This window comes from Mustela lutreola, chromosome 1 (genome assembly GCF_030435805.1).
Source record: "Mustela lutreola isolate mMusLut2 chromosome 1, mMusLut2.pri, whole genome shotgun sequence".
Taxonomy (NCBI): domain Eukaryota; kingdom Metazoa; phylum Chordata; class Mammalia; order Carnivora; family Mustelidae; genus Mustela; species Mustela lutreola.
The window spans coordinates 188,657,837-188,681,944 of NC_081290.1; the positions used below are offsets into that span (position 1 = coordinate 188,657,837).

Sequence of the window (24,108 nt, forward strand, 5' to 3'; positions counted from 1 at the left end):
AGAGAAGTTTTTATCGATTTATACTGAAAGCCACTGTCTTTCAATGAGCCTTTTAGCTGCCTCTGCAGAGGAGAAAGCCCTGCAAGCTTCCAGGCCCAGTTCCTGTCCTCCTAAATGAGCTCTTCCTTTCTTTTCTTTTTTTTAAAGATTTTTATTTATTTATTTGACAGACAGAGATCACAAGTAGACAGAGAGGCAGGCAGAGAGAAAGGAGGAAGCAGGCTCCCTGCTGAGCAGAGAGCCCGATGCCGGGCTCGATTCCAGGACCCTGAGATCGTGACCTGAGCCAAAGGCAGAGGCTTTAACCCACTGAGCTACCCAGGCATCCCGAGCTCTTCCTTTCTTAATGGCCCAAGGATGGGGGATGTCGGTGGGAAACGCGGTGAGGATGGAGGTGGATTCTTACATTGAGCAAAGAAGTCTTTGTCAACAAGAATCCAGTACTTGGAGATCCTTCACGGAAACATCCATCTATTCCAACCAAAGCGCGCTTCCAGAGACGGGTAGGATTATGAAAGAGGAGGTAGTAGCGGGACAGGAGCTCCAGATGGCTTCCAGCTGGAGGGCTGCGGCCCCTTTAAGGCCCAATCCGAGACTTGGCCCTTTAAATCTGTGTCAGTTTCTCCTGACGTCAGCGGGCGGGCCGGCAGCCCTGCTGTTTACCGCCTCGCGGCACCGCACACTCCCCGGAGTTGCGAGCACGGGGGCCGCCGCGGCCGCCCGGCCTTAAAGGGCCCGCGCCCCGGAAAACGCGCCGTGCCGCGCCGCGCGGCGTCGGGTCGCTGCCACCTTTCACGCTCCTCACCCTCAGACCCTCCTCCCTTCCCGGCCGCCCCCGCCGCCGGCTTCCTTCCCTCCCTCCTTCCCTCCCCTTTCCCCGGCGTCTCCTAGCTCCCAGCAACCAGCCGCCCCCTGGCTCTCACGGCCCCGGCCGGAGGCCGCGGGGTCTCCGGGCCGCGCTCAGCCCCTAGCGAGCTGGTCCGTACCCCACATCCTCCCCTCCCTCTCCCGCCGCCCCTCCCCGCCGGGCCCCCTGGGAGCGTCTCTGCGGCTCCGGGGAGGGGACGTTTCCTAATCTCAGGCCGGGGTTAAAGTTCTGGTCCTGGTGAGATGCTGGAAGCTGCGGCCAGAGCCGCAACCCGTCCCGGAGGTGTCCTGTCGCCTGTCGCCGTCCCCGCCGCCGCCGCTGTCGCCGCCGCCACTGCCGCCTTGCCGGGGCCATGTTCGCTCTGGGCTTGCCCTTCTTGGCGCTCTTGGTGGCCTCGGTCGAGAGCCATCTGGGGGTTCTGGGGCCCAAGAACGTCTCGCAGAAAGACGCCGAGTTTGAGCGCACCTACGTGGATGAGGTCAACAGCGAGCTGGTCAACATCTACACCTTCAACCACACTGTGACCCGAAACCGGGTGAGGGCTGGCCTGGGCCGGGCTGGGGGGCTGGTGGTGAGTGGGTGAGCAGACCAGCGCTCTGCCAGTCAGTCAGTCCTCTGCTCTTTTAGGGGGCCATGAACGCGGCACCCTACTGGGTTTCGTTTTCCCAGAACCGCAGTGGACTCTTTTGACCAGTCCTCCTTGCTTTGCCACCAGTTTCTCTGAGGCTCCCACTGGACAGTTTCTAAAGTTGTCTCCTTCCCATCTTCTCTTTGAGCCCCTCCTTTCCAGCAGCTGTGCTCTGAGCAGGGCTGGTCCAGCACCCCAAAGCTGACAGCCCCACAGTCTGGGTGTAGGCGGAAGCAGGCCAGCTACTGGGCTTGGCCCACAAAACCCCAAGGAGATGAGACAGACTGACTGAAAGGCTCTGCTTGGCCAAGTTATAGCTGAGACTCCCCAGGGAGATGAGTGCAGGACTTCCCACTCTTTCTGCCTTAGAAAGCCCGCTGGCCTTGTTTAGTCAGAGGTGGTGGAGATAAGACCAACTCCAAGTGGGATGGGAGGAGAGAGAAAGTTTGTCTCCAATGGGGAAGCTACCTCACCCTGACTTTCTCTTTCATTTTCTCCCCAGCCACGTGTTAAGCGTGATTGTAGCTAGATCTAGGAAGTCTAGACCCCCGGGCAGAGCCGAGATTTGGAGAACTGTTGGAGCCTGGCTCTGTGGTCTCCTGCCTGGCTCTCTCCGTGATTGCATTTACCAAGAAGTGGTAGAGCTGAGAGTGGCAGTGTGATTATTTTTCAGAATGGGGCAGGATCTGCCTTCTGTGGCAGACCAGCAGCTGCCTTTAGTGCCTGTTTCTCTGAAGTTTGATGTCCTCCTGCTTGGAGTCCTTTCTTCCTTCTCCCCCATAACTGGGGTCCTCCTGAGAGTTACTTTCTACCCCTCTGGGAAACATTGCCCTAGGGCTCGGGTCTCAGCAGCCCAGTAACAAGCATTGCCAGGATCCATTGACTGATTTTCTTAAGCTCCCACTGTACGTTCCTCCATGCACCAAGAATGAGAGTGTCTGCATTTTACAGAGGGGGAAATCGGGAATCAGAGGTGTGAAGTGACTTCTCCACAGCCCTGGCCCTTGGTCAGAGCTAAGGATAGAACTTGGCTTTCTTAGCTTTCAACAGTCTCGTTCCCCGCCTCCCCACTGGCTCTAGCCCCCAGATTAGTTGTTGAATGGGGACTTCCTGGCTCACAAGGAAGAAAATTGAGGAACACTTCTTCTCTCCTGTGTCCCCGTGTCCCTGTGCGAGTATATCCCGTGAACATGGATAGATATGGGGTATCCTGGGTTTGGCCAAAGTCTCCGTTGTGTTTCCTGTTGGGAAGTGAGGCCCTGTGTTTGTGTGGGTCCCATTGTCCTGCACATGTCTGCCAGCCAGGACGGGCCCTCTTCCAAGAGCCTCTCCTCTAACTCAGAGCAGATCCCTCCTGAAGACTGGGGCTGCTCTGGCAGAAGGGGCATAGCTAGCTGACCAGCCTGACTGGGGTGGTTGGGGGTGGAGAACAAAGTGGTTGGCATGACGGGCTCATGGTCTCTGGAGCCCTGTGTCCCAAGGAGCTGAGGTGGATTCACTGCAGGCTTGACTGAGGGGCGTCTCCATGTCATTCTGCAGACAGAAGGCGTGCGTGTGTCCGTGAATGTCCTGAACAAGCAGAAGGGGGCTCCTTTGCTGTTCGTGGTCCGGCAGAAGGAGGCTGTGGTGTCCTTCCAGGTGCCCCTAATCCTGCGAGGGCTGTGAGTAGGACCTGGGGATCAGGGAGGGGAGAGCCTCACCTAGGGCCTGATCCAGGGCCTCAGGCCACCCAGGAGCCCCTCTGTTTCTCGTCCCCATTCCCTGAACCAGAGGGCTGCTCAGTGGCCAGGCCAGCCAGCCTAGAGCTTGTCAGCCTCGCTGGGGGAGGAGTAGGTAGATGTTGGAAACCAGAGATGGGGAGTCGGGGCCTTGCTCCTATGCTGTGGCCTGCTGGCTGGGACAGTAGTAATGTCCTGCTTTCTGCTTTGGGCTGTAGGTATCAGCGCAAGTACCTGTACCAGAAGGTGGAGCGGACTCTGTGCCAGCCCCCAACCAAGAATGAGTCCGAGGTCCAGTTCTTCTATGTGGATGTGTCCACCCTGTCACCGGTCAACACCACCTACCAGCTCCGGGTCAGCCGGATGGACGACTTTGTGCTCAGGTCTGCAAGGGCCATCCCAGGGGACCATGGGCCTGGCCTCTTTGCCACGCTCTGTGAGTGACCGTGATGGGGGGGCTCTTCTCCCTCCAGGACTGGGGAGCAGTTTAGCTTCAATACCACGGCAGCCCAGCCCCAGGTAAGATCTGTCTGGCAGCTGGCCCTCTGGAGAAGCAGGGACATGGGAGCAGGAGTGGTCAGCAGAGTCCCAGATTGGCTGCTGGGAGTCCCAGGTTGACTGCACCCTGGCCATGGAGGGACTGTCTGGAAATAGGAGCTCTGGCCCTGAGGTGGTCAGGGACAGGCCACATGGACGTGCAGAGGCATGGGGTCTGGCTGCCACCTTTCCTCCTTGCCTCTTGGGACACTATTGTGAGTGCCCACTGAGGTTGAGGGGAGTGATATAATTGGGCTGCTTGGGGTCAGGGTCCTTCTCCCCTGAGAGCTTCCACTGCCCAACTCTGAGAGGATACACACTGTTCCCTTCTAGAGGGACAGAGAGAGCATCCTCATGAGATGGGGCTCTCCTTGCCCTCCTGTGCCCTCAGTACTTCAAGTATGAGTTCCCGGAGGGAGTGGACTCAGTGATTGTCAAGGTGACCTCCAACAAGGCCTTCCCCTGCTCAGTCATCTCCATCCAGGATGTCCTGGTAGGTTGTCTGCCCTTTTTTGCTCTCCACCAGCGGGGAGCAGGACTGCTAAAGAGGGGACCCAGGGCCTGGGTTCCTGCCCATTTGCCTCTCCCCTCCTCCTTCTGTAGTGCCCTGTCTATGACCTAGACAACAACGTAGCCTTCATCGGCATGTACCAGACTATGACCAAGAAGGCTGCCATCACTGTGCAGGTAGGAAATGCGCATGACCCTGTAGGAGATGTAGCCAGGGGATGAACTTTCCAAACCCTTGCGCCTTCACCCCTGCCCCCATTTTTACCCTACTGATAAGACTGAGTCTTGGCCTGCCAGTCCCTGAGATTTGGGGCTCTGCACTTTATGTGAGGGTTGAATCATCTTCCCAATCACCTTGTGGGGTAGGAGAGAGCAGAGAACCCTTTCTGGCTTTTGTATCTATTTCATTCACTGTAACACGAGCTAGGAGGGGGAAAAGGAGGGGCGCCCGGGTGGCTCAGTCGGTTCAGCATCTGCCTTCAGCTCAGGTCATGATCCCAGGATCCTGGGATCCAGTCCCGCATCAGGCTCTCTGCTCATTGGGGAGCCTCCTTCTCTCTCCCTCTGCCTGCTGCTCCCCCTGCTTGAGCTCACTCACTCTCTGTCAAATAAGTAAGTAAGATCTAAAAAAAGAGAGAGAGAAAGAGAGAGAGATTGAGAAAAGGTTCCTGGCTGCTGCTGAGTGCTGCCCTCGAAAAGGCTGAAACCTGTGCTGGGGGCCGGGAGGGTGAAGCCACACACTCACCTGACAACATCCAGTCTTGCAACTGAGGGGGCAGCAGGCCCCTCCACTTTTCCTCCTGGCTTATGCCCAGACCGCACGGCACGCCCATGGGTCCCCTGCTGGTGGTCGTGCACACGTGTGCTCACCTGGGTGGCACGCGGTCGCGATTTGGGCTCTGGAGCAGGTAACCCTGCTGTACCACTTACTGGCTGTGTAACCCTAAAGCCTAATAAGGGCAGTGCTAGTACTTATCTCGTAGGGACCTTAGTGTGGGCTAAATAAAATTAAGTGCGCATTTTGTGGATTGATTTTGATGGTGGTTGACGACAACCATGGTTTTGTCATCCCCATCGTCATCCTGCAGCGCAAAGACTTCCCCAGCAATAGCTTTTATGTGGTCGTGGTGGTGAAGACCGAAGACCAGGCCTGCGGGGGCTCCTTGCCTTTCTACCCCTTTGTGGAAGGTACACGGTGTACCCTGGGCCTTGGGAGTGGGGAGGGCTCGGTCGCTCCCCAGGAGGTAGAAGAACCTGCGTGGCTGATGGGTGGGTCCACCGGGATGTGAGGTTTTGGCCCCGGACTCTCCCAGGCCTGGTCCCACAAACTTTTTAGCCAAGCTCCAGGCAGCTTCTTGTTTGACGTTCTGCTTCCAGATGAACCGGTTGATCAAGGGCACCGCCAGAAAACCCTGTCAGTGGTGGTATCTCGAGCAGTCACGTGTGAGTGTGGGTGGCTGAGTGAGGAAGAGGGAGGCTCTTCCTCTCAGACGGGTCGGGGTGGGGGGGGGCTACACGCAGACTGGCGGGCCTGGAAGGGGGAGTGTTCTTGGCAGCCCTCATGATGGGGGGTGGGTCCCAGGGTGGTGTAGTACAGAGTCAGACACTAATAATTGAATTACTGAGTTCCAGTTCTCTCTTCACCCCTTGTGAGCCGTGCAGTCTCACTGAGCCTCAGTTTCCCTGTCTCTCTGTCTTGATGATAATAGGATCTGTCCCAGTAGTCTCACCAAATTGTGAGGTTTAGCACAAAATTAGCTGGAAAGTGTTAGGCCCCTTAGTCATGCTCAATAAATATTTACCGAGTGATTGAATGGAGCCCTTTGTAAACTGGAAAATAGAACCTAAAAATAAGGGATTATAACGGGAGGGGAAAGAAGCTGCCTGTCTTGTAGGAAATCTTTATTCCGCAAATATTTCTTGAGCACCGTCTTTGTGCCGGGTGTTTTGCATTGGCCAGAGTCCTCAGAGTTCCTGTCTGAAGAACAGGGGCCCGCTTCTGGGCAGTGTGCTGAAGCTGTGAAGGGCAAAGGGCAGTCACTGGGACCCCAGGACAGAGAAGCTTTCCTAGAGGATGCAGCCCCTGAGCTGTGTTTGGAAGGAAGCTGTGTTTAAAAACAGGATGGAGGGGGCGCCTGGGGGGCTCAGTGGGCTCAGGTCATGATCTCAGGGTCCTGGGATCGAGCCCCAGATCGGGCTCTCTGCTCAGCAGGGAGCCTGTTTTCCCCCTCTCTGTGCCTACTTGTGATCTCTTTCTCTCTCTCTGTCAAATAAATAAACAAAACCTTAAAAAGAAAAAGAAAGAAAAGAAAACAGGATGGAGATTGTGAGAAAGAAAGAGAGGAGAAAATTCTAGCTGAGGGAGCAATAGGAGGAGAGACAGGAATCACATCAGAGTTTGGCCTATTTCGGGGAACTGCCCATTGCTCACCCTGTCGGGCCCTTGTGTGCCATGGCAAGCATCCTTGGAAGGTCTGATGCTTCTTCTTACATCACATCTTCCTCTCTGTCCCCCCACAACAGCGGAGGCCTATGTTGGTGGTATGCTCTTTTGCCTGGGCATATTTCTCTCCTTCTATCTGCTGACCATCCTCCTGGCCTGTTGGGAGAACTGGAGGTAAAGCAGGGCCACTGGGCATCCCCTTTTTCTGGGGTGGGTTGAGCAGGGGAGCTGGCCTGGCAGGATCTAAGCCAGCCCAGGGCCCCAGCTCCACACCATCCTGGGGCATAGGAAGGCAGGTCCCTTTCAGGGTCAGTGCTCCATGGGCCTCTCCTCTGGAAACCAGCCCCTGCCCTCAACCTTCTACCCAAGCAAGGAAACCCCACATTGCTTCCCAGCCTGGGAAGAACCTTAAGGTCACAGACAGAGGACAGGGTTATGGGTGGAGAGGGTGGAAGCTGTCCAGTCCAGGGTAGGAGAGATCCTCATCCTGGCCCCTCTGGTTTGCCTCTGGATTCTGTTCCTGCAGGCAGAGGAAGAAGACGCTTCTGGTGGCCATGGACCGAGCCTGCCCAGAAAGCGGTACCTCCGGAGGCCTGGGCAGGGAGGGCAGAGTTTGCTCTGTGATTTTCTGGATGGTTCCCTCGGGGGCTGGTGGAGGAAAGGCCAGCTGGGGGCTTCTGGGTATTCAGATCGGGACTAACACTCTATAGATGGAAACAGGGCTGGGCTCTTGTGCCCCTGCGACCCTTACATGCCCATCTTAATGGCTGTCACTCAGTTCATTCTCTGGGTCTAGCTACACTGTCTGTCCACCTCAGGCAATACAGCTCAGAGTCCGGGGGCAGTTATTAACCTTTCATTCTCTCTCTTTTTCTTCCCTCCTTCCCTCTCTGTCTATCCTCCCTCCTGCTTGGGACCTTCTCTCTCAGCTTCTCTCCTTGGTAAGCTCCAGGGGCTGTGGGCAGAGGAGCTGAGGTCCAGAATGGGCGAGGGAGGGGATGCACCAGGGGGTCTGGGCGGGACCCGGGCTGTCCTAGCTGGTCATGTAGACACATCGGTTCGCTGACCACTGTCTCTGGAGCGAGGACAAAGGATGGCAAAGGCTTCTTCGGGGCCACTCGTGGGAGGCTGGGGCGGTCGGTGGGGGTGGGAGGTAGTGCATTTGTCAGGATAGGTGCTTACTCTTTGCAGCTGCGTAGCTCCTCCGTGTCTCTTCTCTGGAGTCTCTCTTGGCTGTGGGCCCCACTCTGTTGCCAGAGCTTAGGGGCCCCTGATTTCTCGTTGCAGGTCACCCTCGGGTGCTCGCCGACTCCTTCCCTGGCAGCTCCCCTTATGAGGGCTACAACTACGGCTCCTTTGGTACGTGTGAACGCCAGAGGTTGTCCTTGCCCACTCACAGCCTGGGCTTCTACCTCCAAGGCAGCAGAGTGGCCACGGGGTCCCTCCCGACCCCTGCCTCCCCGTCCTCTCCCACCGAGACCTCACTACGTCCCATGCCCCATCCCCCACAGAGAACAGTTCCGGGTCCACAGACGGCCTGGGGGATAGCACGGGCACCGGAGACCTGTCCTACAGCTACCAGGGTGAGTGAGGCAGGCGGGGCCTTGCAGGGCTGGAGCAGGCTGGGTGAAGCGTGGTGACGGGCACCCACCTCTTCTGCCAGACGCTGGCACCAGGAAAGGGGCTGCTGGCTCCCTGCCCCTCTCCCCTCTCATGCTCTCTTCCTTGGCCCCACTTCCTGGTAACTTTCCCTTTCCTTTGAAGGGCACGACCAGTTCAAGCGGCGCCTCCCCTTTGGCCAGATGCAGCAGCTGTGCATTGCCATGGGTAGATGTGGGGTGGGGGGGCGCTGCTCTGCCAATCTGCTCCTGCCAGGGCCGTTGACCGGGGCCGGTAGGCTCCAGGGCCAGAGAGACGCTTTGTGCATGGCTTCCCCATCTAAAGCCAATAATTGCCCGCTCTTGTGTCTTTTGAGAGAAGCAGGCACTGGCCTCGATGCTGGTGGACTGGCACCCCAGCTACCCCTAGGCCAGATGTTCTGGTTTGCTGCCACGTTTGCCAGCACCCTCACTCCCTGGCCTGCTGGGGTAGGGCCTATGGGCAGGGGTATCATGTCTTGGCCTCTGGGGACTTCGTTCCAGCAAGGTAACAAGAGGAAGCTTCTGAAGGCACCAGAAAAGAACAGGAGCAGGTATCACCCTTGCTGTACCCCAGAGCCCACTGGGTCTCTACCAAGTGGGGGCCAAGGCCATGCCCTCTCAGAACCCACACAGCTGGGCACCTAATCAGCATGACTTCTGCCGAATTCAGTCCTGTTGCTTATGTCTGGGGCCCAAGGTCTGCTCAGGGTCCTGGCCTAGAAGTCCTATGTCAGTGAGGGGGACAGGGCTGGAGGGGTCCCTCTTTGGTGGCCTCTTCCCAGAACCCACCCTTGTTCCCCTTGAGGACTTAGGAGCACCTATGATACCTTTGCCCTGGGCCTGAGCTCACCTCCACCCCTGCTCTGAGCCCACAGTTTGCCTCTGCCCATCGCCCAGTAATTGTGACAATTGCCCTAGGTGGGTGGGGACAGACCTTAGGTTCTGTGCCTGTGGGTTAACTGTTTCCTCCTGCCCACCCCAGATCGCTCCCTCGACCCCGTGGGCACTCGGCCTCGCCTGGACTCCATGAGCTCTGTGGAAGAGGATGACTACGACACGTTGACGGACATCGATTCCGACAAGAATGTCATTCGCACCAAGGTCCGATGCCCTGTGGGCTGGCGCTGGCCATGGGTTTCCCAAGGAAAGTAGATTCTGTGTTCAGGCCCCAGCACTGAGCCCCAGCTCCCTCTGGGGTGACATCTTAGGGGAACAAAGGGAAAGAGCTCAGCTGTGGCAGCATCGATCCCAGGAGAGGCTGACTCCGTTCCCAGCCCTGCCAGACTGACTGGCCAACAGCAGTGGGGTGGCCTTGAGCCGGGCCCTGCAGAATTATGGCCTGTGGGAGGGGCGGGGGGATTCTCTTGTTTTCCTCTAACCCGGGCAAGAGGGGCTTCTCCAGTCTCCCGGGCAGTGGGAAAGCGGGGCTCACTGCAGCTTCTCCCCAGCAATACCTCTACGTGGCCGACCTGGCACGCAAGGACAAGCGCGTCCTTCGGAAGAAGTACCAGATCTACTTCTGGTGAGTGGGTGGAGTGGGCCAGGCCTCCTGTTACCGGCAGGGTGGCGTGGCCGTGTCTCGGGTTCGGCCTCCTCACCGCTGTCCCCCACCCCACAGGAACATCGCCACCATCGCGGTCTTTTATGCGCTTCCGGTGGTACAGCTGGTGATCACCTACCAGACGGTGAGAGGCCGGGCTGGCTCCCCTGGGCCCGTGCAGAGCACCCTTGCCGAGTGTCCCAGCCTGGGGCTCTGGCGTGCGCACAGGTCATAGGTCACAGGACCTGGGTTCAGAGCCTAACTCTGCCTCACGGGCTGGGTGACCTGGAGCGCGCTCAGGGAGCTTCAGTGTTCTCATCTGCAAAATGGGGCCGTTCAGTAACGGTGATGGCACCTTCCCCAGCTTGTTGCGGGGTTTACACAACTAGGATCATAGGACTTTGTAGGCCTTGGTTTCTCTTCCTTTTTCTCTGGGCTGTGATGCAAGACCCTCTGTCATGGTCATGCCCCGTGATCTTGGGCTCCACGTAGTGCGAGGGGCGGGGACTGTGCCAGAGAGGGCTGGCCCGGCCAGCCGCTTGTGTGGCACTTTGCCATCCTGCCACGTGGGACTGTGTGGTGTGGCCCGGGCCTGGCTCCCTCTTGCCTGGGCTCCGGGCCAAGTCAGGTGTTTCAGCAGCCCCTCCCGCCGCCGTGCCCCGCTGCAGGTGGTGAATGTCACTGGGAATCAGGACATCTGCTACTACAACTTCCTCTGCGCCCACCCGCTGGGCAACCTCAGGTGGGGGTCTTCGGGAGTGAGCTAGGGATTGGGGGTGGCAGGGGAGGCGGGGAGGGCTCCGCCAACGCCTGCCGCAGGTAGGGCCGAGGCCATGCGCCCCTGTCCCTCCTAACAGCGCCTTCAACAACATCCTGAGCAACCTGGGGTACATCCTGCTGGGGCTGCTCTTCCTGCTCATCATCCTGCAGCGGGAGATCAACCACAACCGGGCCCTGCTGCGCAACGACCTCTATGCCCTGGTGAGACAGCACCTGCCGCAGAGGCCTTGCCGCCTCCAGGCCCTTTCTAGCAGGCGTGGCCCAGCCCACATGCCCCACCACATGCCACACCGTTCCTCTCTCCTGCTCCCCCTCTTTGGGTCCCTCCCTCCGTCCCTCTTTCCCCTTCTCTGTCCCTCCATCCCTCCCCTCCCCCTTCCTGCCTCACCTTCTCTCTCCCTTCCCTTCTCCCCACAGGAATGTGGGATCCCAAAACACTTTGGCCTGTTCTACGCCATGGGCACAGCGCTGATGATGGAGGGGTTGCTTAGTGCCTGCTATCATGTCTGCCCCAACTATACCAACTTCCAGTTTGGTGAGTGGGGCCTCCTGCTTCCCTGGCTGCACCGAGAGCAGGGACCTGCCTGAGGTCCTCCACCATCCCCGGGTCCCCCGCAGGGATCCCCAACACTCAGCCCCTGTGGGAGACTCCGGAGCTGGGCTTCCTGTGGGCACACATGTCCTAGTTTTATAGAAAAGAGGCAGCTGGGTGCTACCGCATTCCTTTGTTGAGTGTTTTCTATGGAAAAGCAAGGGTAAATGCCGAGACAAGGAACATACTTGAGCTCTGGTCCCTGATCTTAAGGTGCTCAGGCTAAGTTGTCCTTGCTGTCAGGGGAAGTCAGACTGGATGCCGGCCAGTGGGGCCGCAGTGTGCTGTCCTAGGGACAGTGAAGGGACTGGCGTTCAGCCCGCTGCCCTCCTGCTCTGTGGCCATGGGAAGGTGTTGGGCCTTTCTCGGCACCCCAGGCTGTCTGGGCTGGGAGTTCACTGCTGAAGTTTGGTGGATGTGTTTGTAGCTCACGTTCCTGTCCCCCAACCCAGACACGTCATTCATGTACATGATTGCTGGGCTGTGCATGCTGAAGCTCTACCAGAAGCGGCATCCAGACATCAATGCCAGTGCCTACAGCGCCTACGCCTGCCTGGCCATTGTCATCTTCTTCTCCGTGCTGGGCGTGGTGAGGCCCTGGCCCACGGTACCCACCCCGCATGCACCCCCTATCCCGTCCCTGAGGTGCCTTCCCTGGGCCTGCCCGGAGAGCCCCAGCCCCGCTGCTCGGGAGGAAGGGTGGGCTGGGGTAGTGGCTCTCCTCAGCACCTCCTCAGCCCTGCCTACGGCGGCCCCCGGCAGGTCTTCGGCAAAGGGAACACAGCGTTCTGGGTCGTCTTCTCGGTCATTCACATCATTGCCACCCTGCTCCTCAGCACACAGCTCTACTACATGGGCCGCTGGAAGCTGGGTGAGGGCCTGCCCGGGGTAGGGCGTGGGGATCTGGGCAGACGGGCCCCTGGAAGGAGGGGTCGGTGGCCTTGGGAACCCGCACTCACTTCCGACTTTGGGTTCTGCCCTCTTGCTGGGGTCCCTGGAAGAATCACAGTGGGAGGAGTTGGATGAGGGTTGGCACAGCCATGCCCTCCGAAGCCCTGGGGTTCTCTCTGCTGGCGTGGGCCAGGGGCCAGGAGAGAGTGGTGCCTGTGCCCGTCAGCTCGGTCCCTTCTTGCAGACTCAGGGATCTGCCGCCGCATCCTCCACGTGCTCTACACAGACTGCATCCGGCAGTGCAGTGGGCCCCTCTACGTGGTACCGGCCCGCCCCAGCCCTCCTCAACTTCTCTGTCCTCTCTCCTCCCTCTGGGGTGGGGGGCGGGGCGCCGCTGACAGCTCAGGGGAGGGCGGGCAGCGGCTGACTTGGGCCTGCCTCCACTTCTCTCCCTCTCTCTCTTCCCCGCTCTCAGTCCTCGTTTCTCTGCTTCCCTCTAGGACCGCATGGTGCTGCTGGTTATGGGCAACATTATCAACTGGTCGCTGTGAGTCTGGCCACTGCCTGTGGTAGCCTGGCTGGGGACTGGGCCAGCCACTGGCTGCCTTGGGGGCTATGAACAAAGTCTCAGCTTTGGGCATGAGAAATGGGAGCTGAGGAGAGAAATGTTGGCACCTCGGGTTCTAGCATTTCTGTGGGCCTCTGAACCCAGCCTCACGTCATCATAAAATGTGGGGTAGGGGTGAGGGAGAGCCCTTGCCTTGCTCTTGGTCCTCCCTGGCCTCACCAGCATTCCCTCCCTTTGCTAGAGCTGCCTATGGGCTCATCATGCGCCCCAATGATTTCGCCTCCTACTTGTTGGCCATTGGCATCTGCAACCTGCTTCTCTACTTCGCCTTCTACATTATCATGAAGGTGAGTGGTGCTGGGCCTCCGCCACCAGGTGCCCTGCCTTTATGGGATGGAGCCAGGCACGGCCTGCTTCCGGTTAGCACTGAGAGGGGGAGTTTTTCCTTCAACTCTGCCATGAGGTCTGAGGAGGGGAGAGGCTAAAGTCTCCTGCATGTACTCCAGCTGCATCCAGAGACTTCCCTCCTCCAGGAGTGGCCCTGTGGGTGGCAAGAGCCCCGTGCAATGCAGTGGGGGTCTGAGCTGGGGGTCACCAGGTCTGCACAGGCGGGGGCCTCCGACAGCTGGTGTGAGAGGAGCCTCTGCACCAGGAGAGCCCCCGGCCAACGCACCCCGCCAGCACGGGGCTCTGCGCACCTGGGGGCCTAGCTAGGGTGGATGTAGGGGTGAGGACCCCAGCCTGCTGGTGTGGGACACATTCACTGTGTAGCTACACAAGGTGATGGTGCGAATCTAGGAAGGCTTCCCGAAGGATCCATCCTGTGTGCTGAGAAGTGACACAAAGGGCGGGGTGGGGTGTGGGGAATGGGCCAGGCCAGGGCCAGGCCCTCAGGCTGCTCTTCCCTCCCACAGCTCCGCAGCGGGGAGCGGATCAAGCTCATCCCACTGCTCTGCATTGTGTGCACATCCGTGGTGTGGGGCTTCGCGCTCTTCTTCTTCTTCCAGGGACTCAGCACCTGGCAGGTGAGGAGCGACCCGCCGAGAGGGTAGGGCTCGTCTGCAGGCTCCCTGTGAGCCCACCCAGGGCCCCTTCTCTTCACAAACATAGTTTGTGTGTGCTAACCCCGCCCCTTCACAGCCGCCTTTTCACTTAACCCTCCTAATGGTCAACACACCAGCATGGGGCTGTCCCCCCACCCCCACCCCCGTTTTGCCTAGGAGGCCGCTGAGGTTCAGAGAGGCCAAGGGACCTTCCCAAGGTCACACAGCCAATGAGTGGCACAGCTGGGTTTTGAAGCCGGAAGTGCCAGGCTCTCCCCTCTGGCCTCGCAGGCACCTGCCATGATTTGGGTTTCGATTCTGTGGTCAGAACCAAGCCTGCTGGGTCTCTGCCTTTGAAGCACTTAGAATCTAGTTCAGGAGAGACCATCGGTTCCTGGACTGCTCTTTGCAATATGATGCACAAGCTGAAGCGGATAGGCAAGGACGGGAGAGGGAATGGACCCGAAAACAGAGGACAGAGTTAGGAGGTCCAGGAAAGCTTCCTTGCGGAGGCAGACCTCGCTCATGGCCTTCACAAGACCTTGGGTGATGAGAAAGGGCCTGTGGCCCAGCGATGCTGTGACCAGACTCACGACAAGAGGCAAAACTAGACGAGGCAGATTTGGGGTCAGAGAAAACACGAATTTGGGGGCTGAGTGAAGACTGAAGTCCCGAGGGCAGGATGGTTGTCGTCTCAGTGGCCTCAGCATGTGGCACGGACGGCCCCCAGATGCAGTGATGTCCAGGCAGGGTTAGTAGGGTAGGGTTATGGCAAGCAGGGAGGACCCAGAGTGCTGCAGGTCGCGGCGCACAGTCTTGGCTCCAGTCCTGGGTGGCGCGGAGGGCTGTGTGGCCTGCCGGTAAGGCTCTGGAGAACAAGTGAGCCCGGAGTTGCCGATGGGAGCAGGGGCAGAAGCCAGCATCCTCCGGGAGAAATCTGTCACAAAAAGCCCATTCTTAGCTGTGGGGGACGAGGGCAAGGGTGAGTTGGGAGGACGGTGCGCTCGCGCCTGGCACGGGCCGCAGCTTGGCCACGGGCAGCCACAGGCGGGTCTGGTCCGGCCTGGGTGGGCGCGCCCCAGGCAGCTCTCCCTCTTCCTCCCCAGAAAACACCTGCCGAGTCCCGGGAGCACAACCGCGACTGCATCCTCCTGGACTTCTTTGACGACCACGACATCTGGCACTTCCTCTCCTCCATTGCCATGTTTGGGTCATTCCTGGTCTGTGAGGCTGTCCTGCCCCAGCACGGGGGTGGGGTAGAGGCCGAGGTTGCCCCGTGGCCTGTGCCTGACTCGCCATCCTACCCCACAGGTGTTGCTGACGCTGGACGACGACCTTGACACCGTGCAGCGGGACAAGATCTACGTCTTCTAGCGGGAGCCAGGCCCCTTGCTTTACTCACAGGGGAACCCCCCCGAGCTCCTCTGCCTCACTGCCTAGAGCCTCTGTAGCTCTGGGGGTGTAAGTCCTCACCCTGCGGCCCAGCGCGGGTGGTGGTGGGCCCGCGAGGTCTGGCCCAGACTTGACCTGGGACGGTCGTGGGGGGAGCTGTGAGCCTTGTGGCTATCCTCTCCTGGGGAGGAGGCCCGCTCCCCTAACACCCCAGATGTTGGCCAATGGCTGCTGCTTCAGTGTTGAGAGCCTCTCATGGGCCCTGTCCGTTGGCTCTCCGTTTGTTCCTCTTTAGGATGAAGGAGAGAGTGTTGTTGCCCTGCCCATCTCACACCTTGCATTCCGCCCGTCCTTCCCCTCCTCAGGAGCCTGCGACCCCAAGCCCTTTCTTCTTCCTGATCTCCAGTCCAGGGCCTGGTTGGGCCTGATTCTCTGTCCTGCACCAGGGCCCCACTGCTTTTTGGGGCCGTCCCTGACTGCCATCACTGCCTGCTTCAGTTGGGAGGAATGGGGGTGTAAGATTTTGGAGGCTGGCCAGCTGGTGCCAGGCTTTCGGTGCTAATGCCTAAGAGGGGCTGCAGCCAGTGCTGCCTCCTCCCTCTGACCTGTGCTTGGGACTGGCTCTGTAGTAGTAAGGATCAGTGCACGTGGGAGAGTCGCTTTGGTCTGAGGGGTTGGATTCAGAGGTCACCTTCCTTTCCCATCAGCCCCCAGACTGACGTTGGCACCAGGATCGGAGGGAGAGATCAGTTCCCCCTTTCCCTTTTTCTTTCCAGCCCTCCGTCCTGCCAAGCCCCATTTGGGGGCCTTTCAGTGCCATTGACGCTGCCCAAGAATGTCCAGGAGCAAAGGAGGGGGATACAAGGCGCCCAGCTCCTCCTGCCTCCTCACAGCCGTGGGAGCCCCAGTGCCTATCTTAGAAGGAGGCTCAGGAAGGGACACCATGTTCCCCTCGGTGTCCCCGGTCCAGCCTCACTCTGGGACCCAGGGCTGGCTTCCGTGTTTCCGTCCTGTCTTCGGCCCAGTTTTGTGTTAGTCACACACACATATATGTGTAGGAGTTTACACTGAGTTGCCCCAGCTCTGGGCCCCTGGCTGCTGTGGTCCCTCGATCCCCATCACCCTACCTGGTCCGTGCCAGATGCCAAGGCTGGGGGAGGTCAGGTCGGGCCTCTGCCTTGGGGATGGGAGTGTGTTTTATTCTGCCCAACTTGTTTTTATGGCTCTCCCTGGGACTGGGGAGAGGAGGTGGATCTGGATCTTTTTTCAGAACTCCATTCAATGTCTGTGTCCATGCTACGGTTGCGTTTCTGTTTTCTATGAACGAGTCTGCATTCAATTAAAGAAACAACCAGACGTGCTTCTCAGGCCCCTCTTTGCTCCCCCTTTCCAAGTGGAGGTGTTGGAGGGAGGGTGGGACAGAGGCCTTCCGCTTCCCAGCTCTGCTGGTCTGCCCTTCTCTTTTCAAGAAAGTAGAGTCCCCCTTGTTTTCCCCATGTGTCCTTGAGTACCCCGTGTCTCTTCTCCCCTTTGAGCAACTGCCTCAGTTCAGGAAACATGTACCAGGGGCCTGCACCGTGCCAGGCACGGTGCTGGGCAGAGAGGATGGTGGAGTGAAGAAGTCGTAGTGGTGCCGTCTCGCCACTGAGATCCGCCGCTCCCCCCAACCCCCGCCACCTTACCTGGCAAATGGCAGCAGCCTCTGCCCACCTGGCCCCTCACCTTCAAGGCAGGCCAGCTTCCCTTCTGGCCTGAGCCTCTCCCAGCCTGGCAGACTGTGGGTGCAGCCAGTGCTCCCTGACTGTGACTTTAATGGACAGGAGAAGGCAGAATGAGGCAGGGCTGGTTCTCCAAGGAACACAAAGTGGTGATTATATAATAGGGAAGTGTGCATGTGGATGGCAGGCAGGCTCCCAGAAGAGGGAATTTGGAAACAACCCTAGAAAGTTGATTTAGATTCCAAACAGGCCTAGGAGGCCAAGATTTGGGGGGCCAGGAAGCTGGTGAATTCAGACTTAACCCGAGGTCCGATGTCCGCCTTCCTCTAGCTGATCCCCTCCCTGCTGTTCCCAGAAGCCGCCACTGGGGGGCACTCCAGCTCTGGCCCTGGGCTCTGGCCTTAGGAGGCTGGCTGTGGTGGGCGTCCCCTCCACCGTCCACCGCCCATTGCCAAGCGCAGCTGTGCCTCTCCTGGAGGGTGTCCAGGGTGTGGCGGAGAGTGTTAGCCCCTCCCTGTTAGGCCGCCATAGGGAGAGGGTTGGGGTGGTCTCACAGCGGGCAGCCCAAGGGACCCCACTGGCAGTCTCTTACCTTCTTCGGGGACCCCTTCCCCAGACCCCTGAGACCAGCTCTAAGCCACGGTATGAGTGGGTCTGCTTCCAGGAGTGGTGGAGTCCAGTCTGTTCTCTAGGGTCGGGAGGGAGGGAAGGATAGCAGCCTCGGAACCTCCCACCCAGCGCTGGTGTCTCAGCCCAGCCAGGCCTTAGAAATCCTCCGGCTAGGGGCTAGGGGCCAGGGTCGACTGAGCTGTGGCGGAGCCCTCAGATTCTGCCCCCAGCGAAAGCGGGGAACTCCAGACCCACCACAACGGGACGCTCTCAACTTGAGCAGAGTGGGACAGCTGAAGGAGGGGGTCTGCCAGCCTCTCCCCTCACACACGGGGGCCAGCAGGGACACCCAGCTTCTGCCACTCGTGACATCCCCACCCACGTGGCCTTGAGTAAGAGATTTATCTGAAAATGAGGTTAGTAATTACGCTCCCACGATACAGCCCTGAGGATTAAATGAGAACATTTGCAAAGCATTTCCCTGGCATGTCGTAGGTTCTCAGTAAAGTTTATTTCCTATTTCCAACTGGAGCGAAACCCCCAGGAGGACAGGGTGGCTGGTTAGTCCGATCCCCCCAGCTCTTTCCCCCTCTCTCTGGCCAGACCCTCTAGAATTCCCCCCGACCTCAAACTCAGGGGCAGGGAGCAGTGAGGAAGGAGCCTCGCTAAGTCCAGAGAGCAGGGGAGGCCTTCATGGTCCTGCCCATAAAAGGCTTTTCCCGGCGGCTTCCCAGCCGGCAGCTCAGCTCCGCCCCGCCCGCTCCATCTCCAAAGCACGCAGAGAATGTCTCGGGCAGCCCCCGGCAGACTGCTCCAACTTGGTGTCTTTCCCCAAATATGGAGCCTGTGTGGAGTCACTGGGGGGGCCGGGGGTGGGGAACAGGCTGGGTTCTTCTAGCAGGGAGGGGGCCGAGGGGTGAGCCAGCGGGGGAGGCTGACATCACCCCGGCAGCAGCCCTTTAAACCCCCCACTCAGCCAGCGCCCCATCCTGTCTGTCCAAGTTCAGACACGGAGTGCTCCTTCCCTCCTGCGAGCCCGAGGAACCCCTGTAAGTGCATGTATCTCTGGGTTGGAAGGCAGACAGGCTAGGGCTTGACGGTAGCAGTAGGGGTCCTGGGGACAGGGCCTTCGGGGGTCCTGGTCTCCAGCTTCCTGGGTGGAGAAGGCCACCCTCTCTGTTAGTGTGCATTCCTGATCTCCAGTTGGTGAGGTGTCCTATTTGATGGTGGGGATGAGCCTGCCAGATCCCATCTTGCTCAGACTGGGGAGCCCGGGGCAGGTGGAAATGTTGAGGGTGACTTGGCTGATGCAGAGGGACTGATGGTAAAGACCCTGATGCCTGGGGTGTGGCAGGGGGCTCCGGTGTTCAGCCCTTCGTCATGCCCATGGGGTGTGTGATGGGCTCGAGGTGTTGGGTTAGACACAAGCTGTATTTGTTGTCCATCCAGGAGGCTGTGCAAGGGCGTGGCAAGTTCTCCAGTGCTGGAGAGCGTGGGCCCATGGGTGGGTACCCAGGGCCTGAGCAGCAAAGGAGAAGCTCCGGGGAGCCACTAAGGCAGCGGGGAGGGCCGCAGGCAGGTGGGCAAGGGCACAAGAGGGCCTTTTCTGGACACATGGCTCCTTCCATCCTCTGAAAATGGGAGGTGGCCCGCTGCAGGCAGAGGGGTAAGGGATGGGTCCTGCGGGAGTTTTGCAGTGTTGGCCTGGGTGGGCCTGGGACCCTGGGCCCTTTCAGAAGGATCTGGCTGCTTCCCCTTAGTGGTTGCTATCCAAGGGGTAGCAGTGAATAGCTGCTAGAGAAGCTGCACTTCTCTGCTGCCAGAACTGAGATAATCCGGACCTCTGGCCGAGTCAGAAAGCACCAGAGGCTTGCTCCTGTCTTCCGATAGAGGGGGACCCGGCGGTCCTGCAGAGACCCCTGGTGCTGCTAGTAGTTGGGGGTTCCTGCTAGTAGCAGGTACACGCTGTCCCTTTACAGCTGGACTTTATTCTTTCTCTGGGTGGAGGGGGAAGCTGACAAGAGCCACAGAGCAGGGGCTGTCCTGCCTGTCCTGTCCCAGGAGGCTTTATCAAGAAAGGCTCCTCGGTGATTTGGCTGGCGACCCTCTCCCTCTCCCTCTCCTCTTCCCAGCAGCACATCTAGGTGGGACTGGTTGGAGGCCTTGGTTGGAGGACTGAGAGGGATTTCTTGGAACTCTCCACTTTCAGACTCTTCACCAGAAGGGAGAAGGGTGGGGTGGGTGGGGTGCCTTTCATCCCCTTCCCTGTTCTTTATTTTTTTTTTTAAGATTTTATTTATTTATTTGACAGACAGAGATCACGAGTCACAGAGAGGCAGGCACAGGGGGTGTGGGAAGCAGGCTCCCTGCTGAGCAGAGAGCCCGATATGGGGCTCGATCCCAGGACCCTGGGATCATGCCCAGAGCCCAAGGCAGAGGCTTTAAGCAACTGAGCCACCCAGGCGCCCCTCCCCCTCCCTGTTCTGATCAAAATCCAAATATTGTCTCTGGATCTACAGGCTGCAACTTTGCGTTCTTGTCACAGTGGGCCTCGATACCACTGTCTGCTCTGAGTCTCCTAGACTGGAAGCTGCAGGGGGTGGGGGGCACTCTGTCTTGGCCTGTTCTTCACAGGCCCAGCCCACTGTCTGGGAGGGAGGGCAGATGAGAGGCCAGGTCGGTTGGAGAGTGGGGGGGAGGAGCAGGCTTGTGGAAGGTGGTGGGTGCCTGGACCACAGGGATGCGTGCTGCCTGCCTGGGCTGGTGGGTGAAGGCTGAGCCGGGCCGGGCTGCAGGGTGGGTCCAAGGTACCTGGTCCCAGCTGACTCATGGGTTTTGACCACTAGTCTTTGCCCCCCTGGTGGTTGGAAAGCAGGGAAGCAGGTGTGAGACCCACACCCCGCAGGCGCAGGCGGGGAAGGAAGGGGTGGGGCCCTTTAGAGGGAAACAGAGCAGAGACTGTTTTGGGATTCTCTGGGTGTCAGCTGGCAGGGGAGAGGGCTGGTGGTGCTCAGAGGGGGCCCAGCCCTCTGGGGCTTTACACCTCCTGAGAGAAGGGAGAGTTTAGATGAGTTCTTTGTCTCCACCTTTGCTGTCCCCTCAGGGGATGACTTGGAAAAGAATGAAAAGAACAGTTTTTGTCCCTGGGTCAGGGCCAGCAGTCCCAGGTCAGCACCAGGAGGCGACTTAACAAGACAGTGGCTCCGTGAAGGCAGAGCCCTCTGAGAGAGATCCCCGCCTCCCCGGGGCACAGACAGGGAACTTGAATGCAGGGAAGTTGTCAGCTGGAGGGGAAGAAGGGTAGGGCAGCTCACCAGGGAGCACTGGCAAGTGAGGACTTTCACTCGGCTGTCCACGGTGGTGGGGAGTGGGGAGAAGGTCTGCCTCTGGCCAGGGAGGGAGTCAGGGTAGCGTGCTGCTACCCCTTCCTCAGCCCATTCTCTCCCTCCCAACCTCTGACTTCTCTGAAGCCAGGCGATGGGTCTGGCCTCATTTGGTACCTTTCTTGGAGGGAGGGCTCTCCCAGGGAGCTCTGAGCACCACCCCTGGGTGACCACTGCAGCCAGGTCCAGTTCCTCGGACCAGCCACCTTGCAGGCCTTGCTCCTGTAGACTTTCCCCCACACTACAAGGCTCTCCCAAGCAGGGCCAGCCCCAGGCCTTAGGGCAGCAGCTGGCGGCTGGTCTACACAGGGAGGGGCTCCCCATGTTCTGGCTGGCAGATTCTTGGCTCTGGGGGGTCCCTGGAGGGCTCTGGCTCCTCAGTTGCTCTAGCTACTAGAGTGGCGGGAGCGGGGGGCACAAGGGGAAGTCCGTGGGTCTGTCAGTTCTCTCTCTCTTCTGGGCCACCTGAGGAAGTGCGGCTTCTTGACCAAAGGCTCATGGGTTCTGCTGGCTTCCTCGGCCTTGCCAGGGGTGGGTAAGCTGGAGCCTCTTCTGCAGCTGCAGGCCGGAGGCCAAGCTGAGCTGGCAAAGAGCAGGCATTCTGCGGTTCCAGCTTTGGGGCTAGAGGCTAAAGCGGAGGGAGAAGGTAACTATAACTTCAGGTGGAAGCAGCAACCCCCCTCATGCCTACCTGGACAAGGAAACCTGCTGCTCTCTTATTGTGCCAGGGCAGGGGGTCATGTGGCCTCCTCTGTGGCCTCTAATGCCTCTGTGGCCAGTCTTGGCAAAGAAAGAAGGCTCTAGAGCAGTGGTTGTCAAACTCTGGCCCGTATGCCAAATGCAGCCGCTGTTTGTCAAGTTTTATTGGCTCAAAGCCATGCTTCCTTGTTTACGTATTGTCTGAGGCTGCTTTCACGCTGCAGTGGTGGAGACCATACGTGCTGCGCAGCCTAAGATGCCTGCCACCGTCTGGTTGTCACAAAGTCAGTTTACTATCCTTGCTCTGGACTTCCAAAGATCTGGTGTCCTGTTTCTCTGGTCCCTAAGTTCAGAGACGCTCCCTGGATGGAGAGGATGATGGGCAGTGCCATGAAAACAAAATGAGCAAACCAGGGGAGGTAAATCAATGTCTAGGACAGATTGGCCCCGCCCCCTCCATCCCCCTGGATCTCCACGGCCTGCTTAGCACAAGCGAGAGCCGAGTTGTTCTCTGACCCTCTGACCTCCCTTCTCTTGCCGGCGCTGCTTTAGCTCTCTCACAACATGGCCAACAAGGGTCCTTCCTATGGCATGAGCCGCGAAGTACAATCCAAAATCGAGAAGAAGTACGACGAGGAGCTGGAGGAGAGGCTGGTGGAGTGGATCATAGTGCAGTGTGGCCCCGACGTGGGGCGCCCGGACCGCGGGCGCCTGGGCTTCCAGGTCTGGCTGAAGAACGGCGTGGTGAGTGGCACCCTGGGAAGGGGGGCTGGGGCTTCGCCATCCTGCTGGGCTTGCAGGGCAGGCACCCCCAGCTGAGTGCCAAGCTGTGTTCTGTGCCCGGCAGATTCTGAGCAAGCTGGTGAACAGCCTGTATCCTGACGGCTCCAAGCCAGTGAAGGTGCCCGACAACCCTCCTTCCATGGTCTTCAAGCAGATGGAGCAGGTGGCTCAGTTCCTGAAGGCAGCGGAGGACTACGGGGTCACCAAGACTGACATGTTCCAGACTGTTGACCTCTTTGAAGGTACAAAGAGAAGAGGGGGTGGAGGCGGCAGGTAGAGGACAGGAAGCTGAGGCAGAGGGGACAAGGAGTGGTCCAAGCTTGCCACCACACGTCTGCAGAGTGGGAATGGGATGTGCCGAGAGAATGCCAGCCACACTCGAGGGCATCATAGGATCTGCTGCAGCCTCCTCATCCCCCGGGTTGGCCAGTTTTCTGAGGGGGGGGGGCAGGCCCTGCTGTGGAGTCCTGTGGACGTGGACCTGAAGTTCACCGCCCCCCCATTCCTTTCTTTATTCTCCCAGGCAAAGACTTGGCAGCAGTGCAGAGGACCCTGATGGCCCTGGGCAGCTTGGCGGTGACCAAGAATGATGGGCACTACCGTGGAGACCCCAACTGGTTCATGAAGTACGTGGCCACCAGGGTTCTTTGTGCGCTAAGCATGTATCTCTGTGTGAGATGGGAGGTGGCCTGGGCTAACCTGGGGCAGCAGATAGCTGGGAAGGTACAAAGTGAAGGTCTAGGCTAAGGGGAAGATGGGTCCCTGCTGCTTGCCAATGTCCACGGCCCGTGGGACACGCGAGGTGAAGGAAACAAGAGAAGTGAGATGGGGGCCGTGGGATGAGACTAGGAAACAGAACCCAGGTGGAGAATGTGCAGTCCTGGTGAGTCTTTATCCTGGTTTTCCCGCTTCTAGGAAAGCCCAGGAGCATAAGAGGGAATTCACAGAGAGCCAACTGCAGGAGGGCAAGCATGTCATTGGCCTACAGATGGGTAGCAACAGAGGGGCCTCGCAGGCTGGCATGACGGGCTACGGACGACCTCGGCAGATCATCAGTTAGAGGGAGTGGGCCAGCCCCTGGCCCTGCCCTTCCCAGCTCGCCGGCCGCAGCCATCCTGCCTAGCCCACTCACCCACACCGTGTAGTTCCTTCAGCCCCGGCCAAGCTTCGAGGCTCTGTCACTGAGTAAAGGTGACCACACTTGGGCAGCTCTTCCCCACCCCTCAGCCTCCGCCCAACTTCTTATCCCAAAGCACTACTCCCCTAACCCTCCTCCCAGCTCCCCTACCGTCTCCCACCATCTCCCGCCTCCTGCCACCTTGGGCCAGGCAATGGAGGGGGGACATGGGCCGGGGGCAGCTGGTAGGGGCAAGTCCACCATCCTCCTTGGCCGCAGATTCCCATTGAAGGAAACCCAGCCCAAACTCTCGTGTGTTTTTTTTTTTGTTTGTTTGTTTGTTTTTTGCTGGAATATTTTGGAGGTTGAAATTCAAAAAAGAAACAAATATATACATCAATCTTTTCTCAGGCCTGGCTGGCAGAGTTTGATTTGCCCTAGTCACTTCCGGTTCCACCAGCTATGAGCAGGCAAGAGGCAGGGAACATTTACATTTTCCTGGCTGTCAGCTCTGAAGGACCCCCCGAATTCAGGGATCCCAGGGGGGGGTCAGCTTCCTTCAGAGGCCCAGGCAGAGGAGGAGTGAATCTCAGGGACGGGGACCGAAGGCCAAGAGGAGTGACATACATGAGCTCTGGGAGGCAGATGA

At 59.0% G+C, this 24,108-nt stretch overlaps 2 protein-coding genes across 4 annotated transcripts; both read left to right on the plus strand.

The window, feature by feature from the left end:
- The first annotated feature begins 233 nt into the window (after positions 1-233).
- On the plus strand, positions 234-16,506 carry SIDT2 (SID1 transmembrane family member 2). 3 transcript variants are annotated; one of them, XM_059181627.1, is made up of 27 exons: positions 234-1,403; positions 3,036-3,157; positions 3,433-3,597; positions 3,688-3,733; positions 4,143-4,244; positions 4,355-4,438; positions 5,350-5,449; positions 5,639-5,704; positions 6,785-6,878; positions 7,231-7,283; positions 7,992-8,063; positions 8,216-8,287; positions 8,469-8,531; positions 9,327-9,445; positions 9,793-9,866; positions 9,963-10,029; positions 10,553-10,626; positions 10,742-10,865; positions 11,082-11,199; positions 11,709-11,845; positions 12,019-12,127; positions 12,392-12,468; positions 12,648-12,694; positions 12,957-13,062; positions 13,630-13,740; positions 14,865-14,978; positions 15,070-16,506. In XM_059181627.1, exons 1-27 carry the CDS (start codon positions 1,221-1,223, stop codon positions 15,130-15,132), a joined length of 2,562 nt encoding a protein of 853 aa, XP_059037610.1. In that variant the 5' UTR covers positions 234-1,220; the 3' UTR covers positions 15,133-16,506. The 3 variants fall into 3 exon arrangements, with proteins under 3 accessions (XP_059037610.1, XP_059037618.1, XP_059037627.1); XM_059181635.1 differs by lacking the exon at positions 8,469-8,531 and having other exon boundaries at positions 239-1,403; XM_059181644.1 differs by lacking the exon at positions 234-1,403 and having other exon boundaries at positions 3,036-3,134.
- Positions 16,507-18,369: 1,863 nt separating this feature from the next.
- On the plus strand, positions 18,370-23,869 carry TAGLN (transgelin). The gene is made up of 5 exons (XM_059181777.1): positions 18,370-18,526; positions 22,112-22,303; positions 22,407-22,584; positions 22,866-22,968; positions 23,258-23,869. Exons 2-5 carry the CDS (start codon positions 22,124-22,126, stop codon positions 23,400-23,402), a joined length of 606 nt encoding a protein of 201 aa, XP_059037760.1. The 5' UTR covers positions 18,370-18,526; positions 22,112-22,123; the 3' UTR covers positions 23,403-23,869.
- Positions 23,870-24,108: the final 239 nt, after the last annotated feature.

Excerpts from the sequence above, each read along its gene's own strand:
- SIDT2 (XM_059181627.1), top strand. The coding sequence starts at position 1,221 with ATGTTCGCTCTGGGCTTGCCCTTCTTGGCGCTCTTGGTGGCCTCGGTC. Across the intron at positions 9,446-9,792 it reads AGAATGTCATTCGCACCAAG|CAATACCTCTACGTGGCCGA; the intron begins GTCCGATGCCCT and ends GCTTCTCCCCAG. Across the intron at positions 12,695-12,956 it reads AACATTATCAACTGGTCGCT|AGCTGCCTATGGGCTCATCA; the intron begins GTGAGTCTGGCC and ends TCCCTTTGCTAG.
- TAGLN (XM_059181777.1), top strand. The coding sequence starts at position 22,124 with ATGGCCAACAAGGGTCCTTCCTATGGCATGAGCCGCGAAGTACAATCC. Across the intron at positions 22,304-22,406 it reads TCTGGCTGAAGAACGGCGTG|ATTCTGAGCAAGCTGGTGAA; the intron begins GTGAGTGGCACC and ends TGTGCCCGGCAG. Across the intron at positions 22,969-23,257 it reads GACCCCAACTGGTTCATGAA|GAAAGCCCAGGAGCATAAGA; the intron begins GTACGTGGCCAC and ends TCCCGCTTCTAG.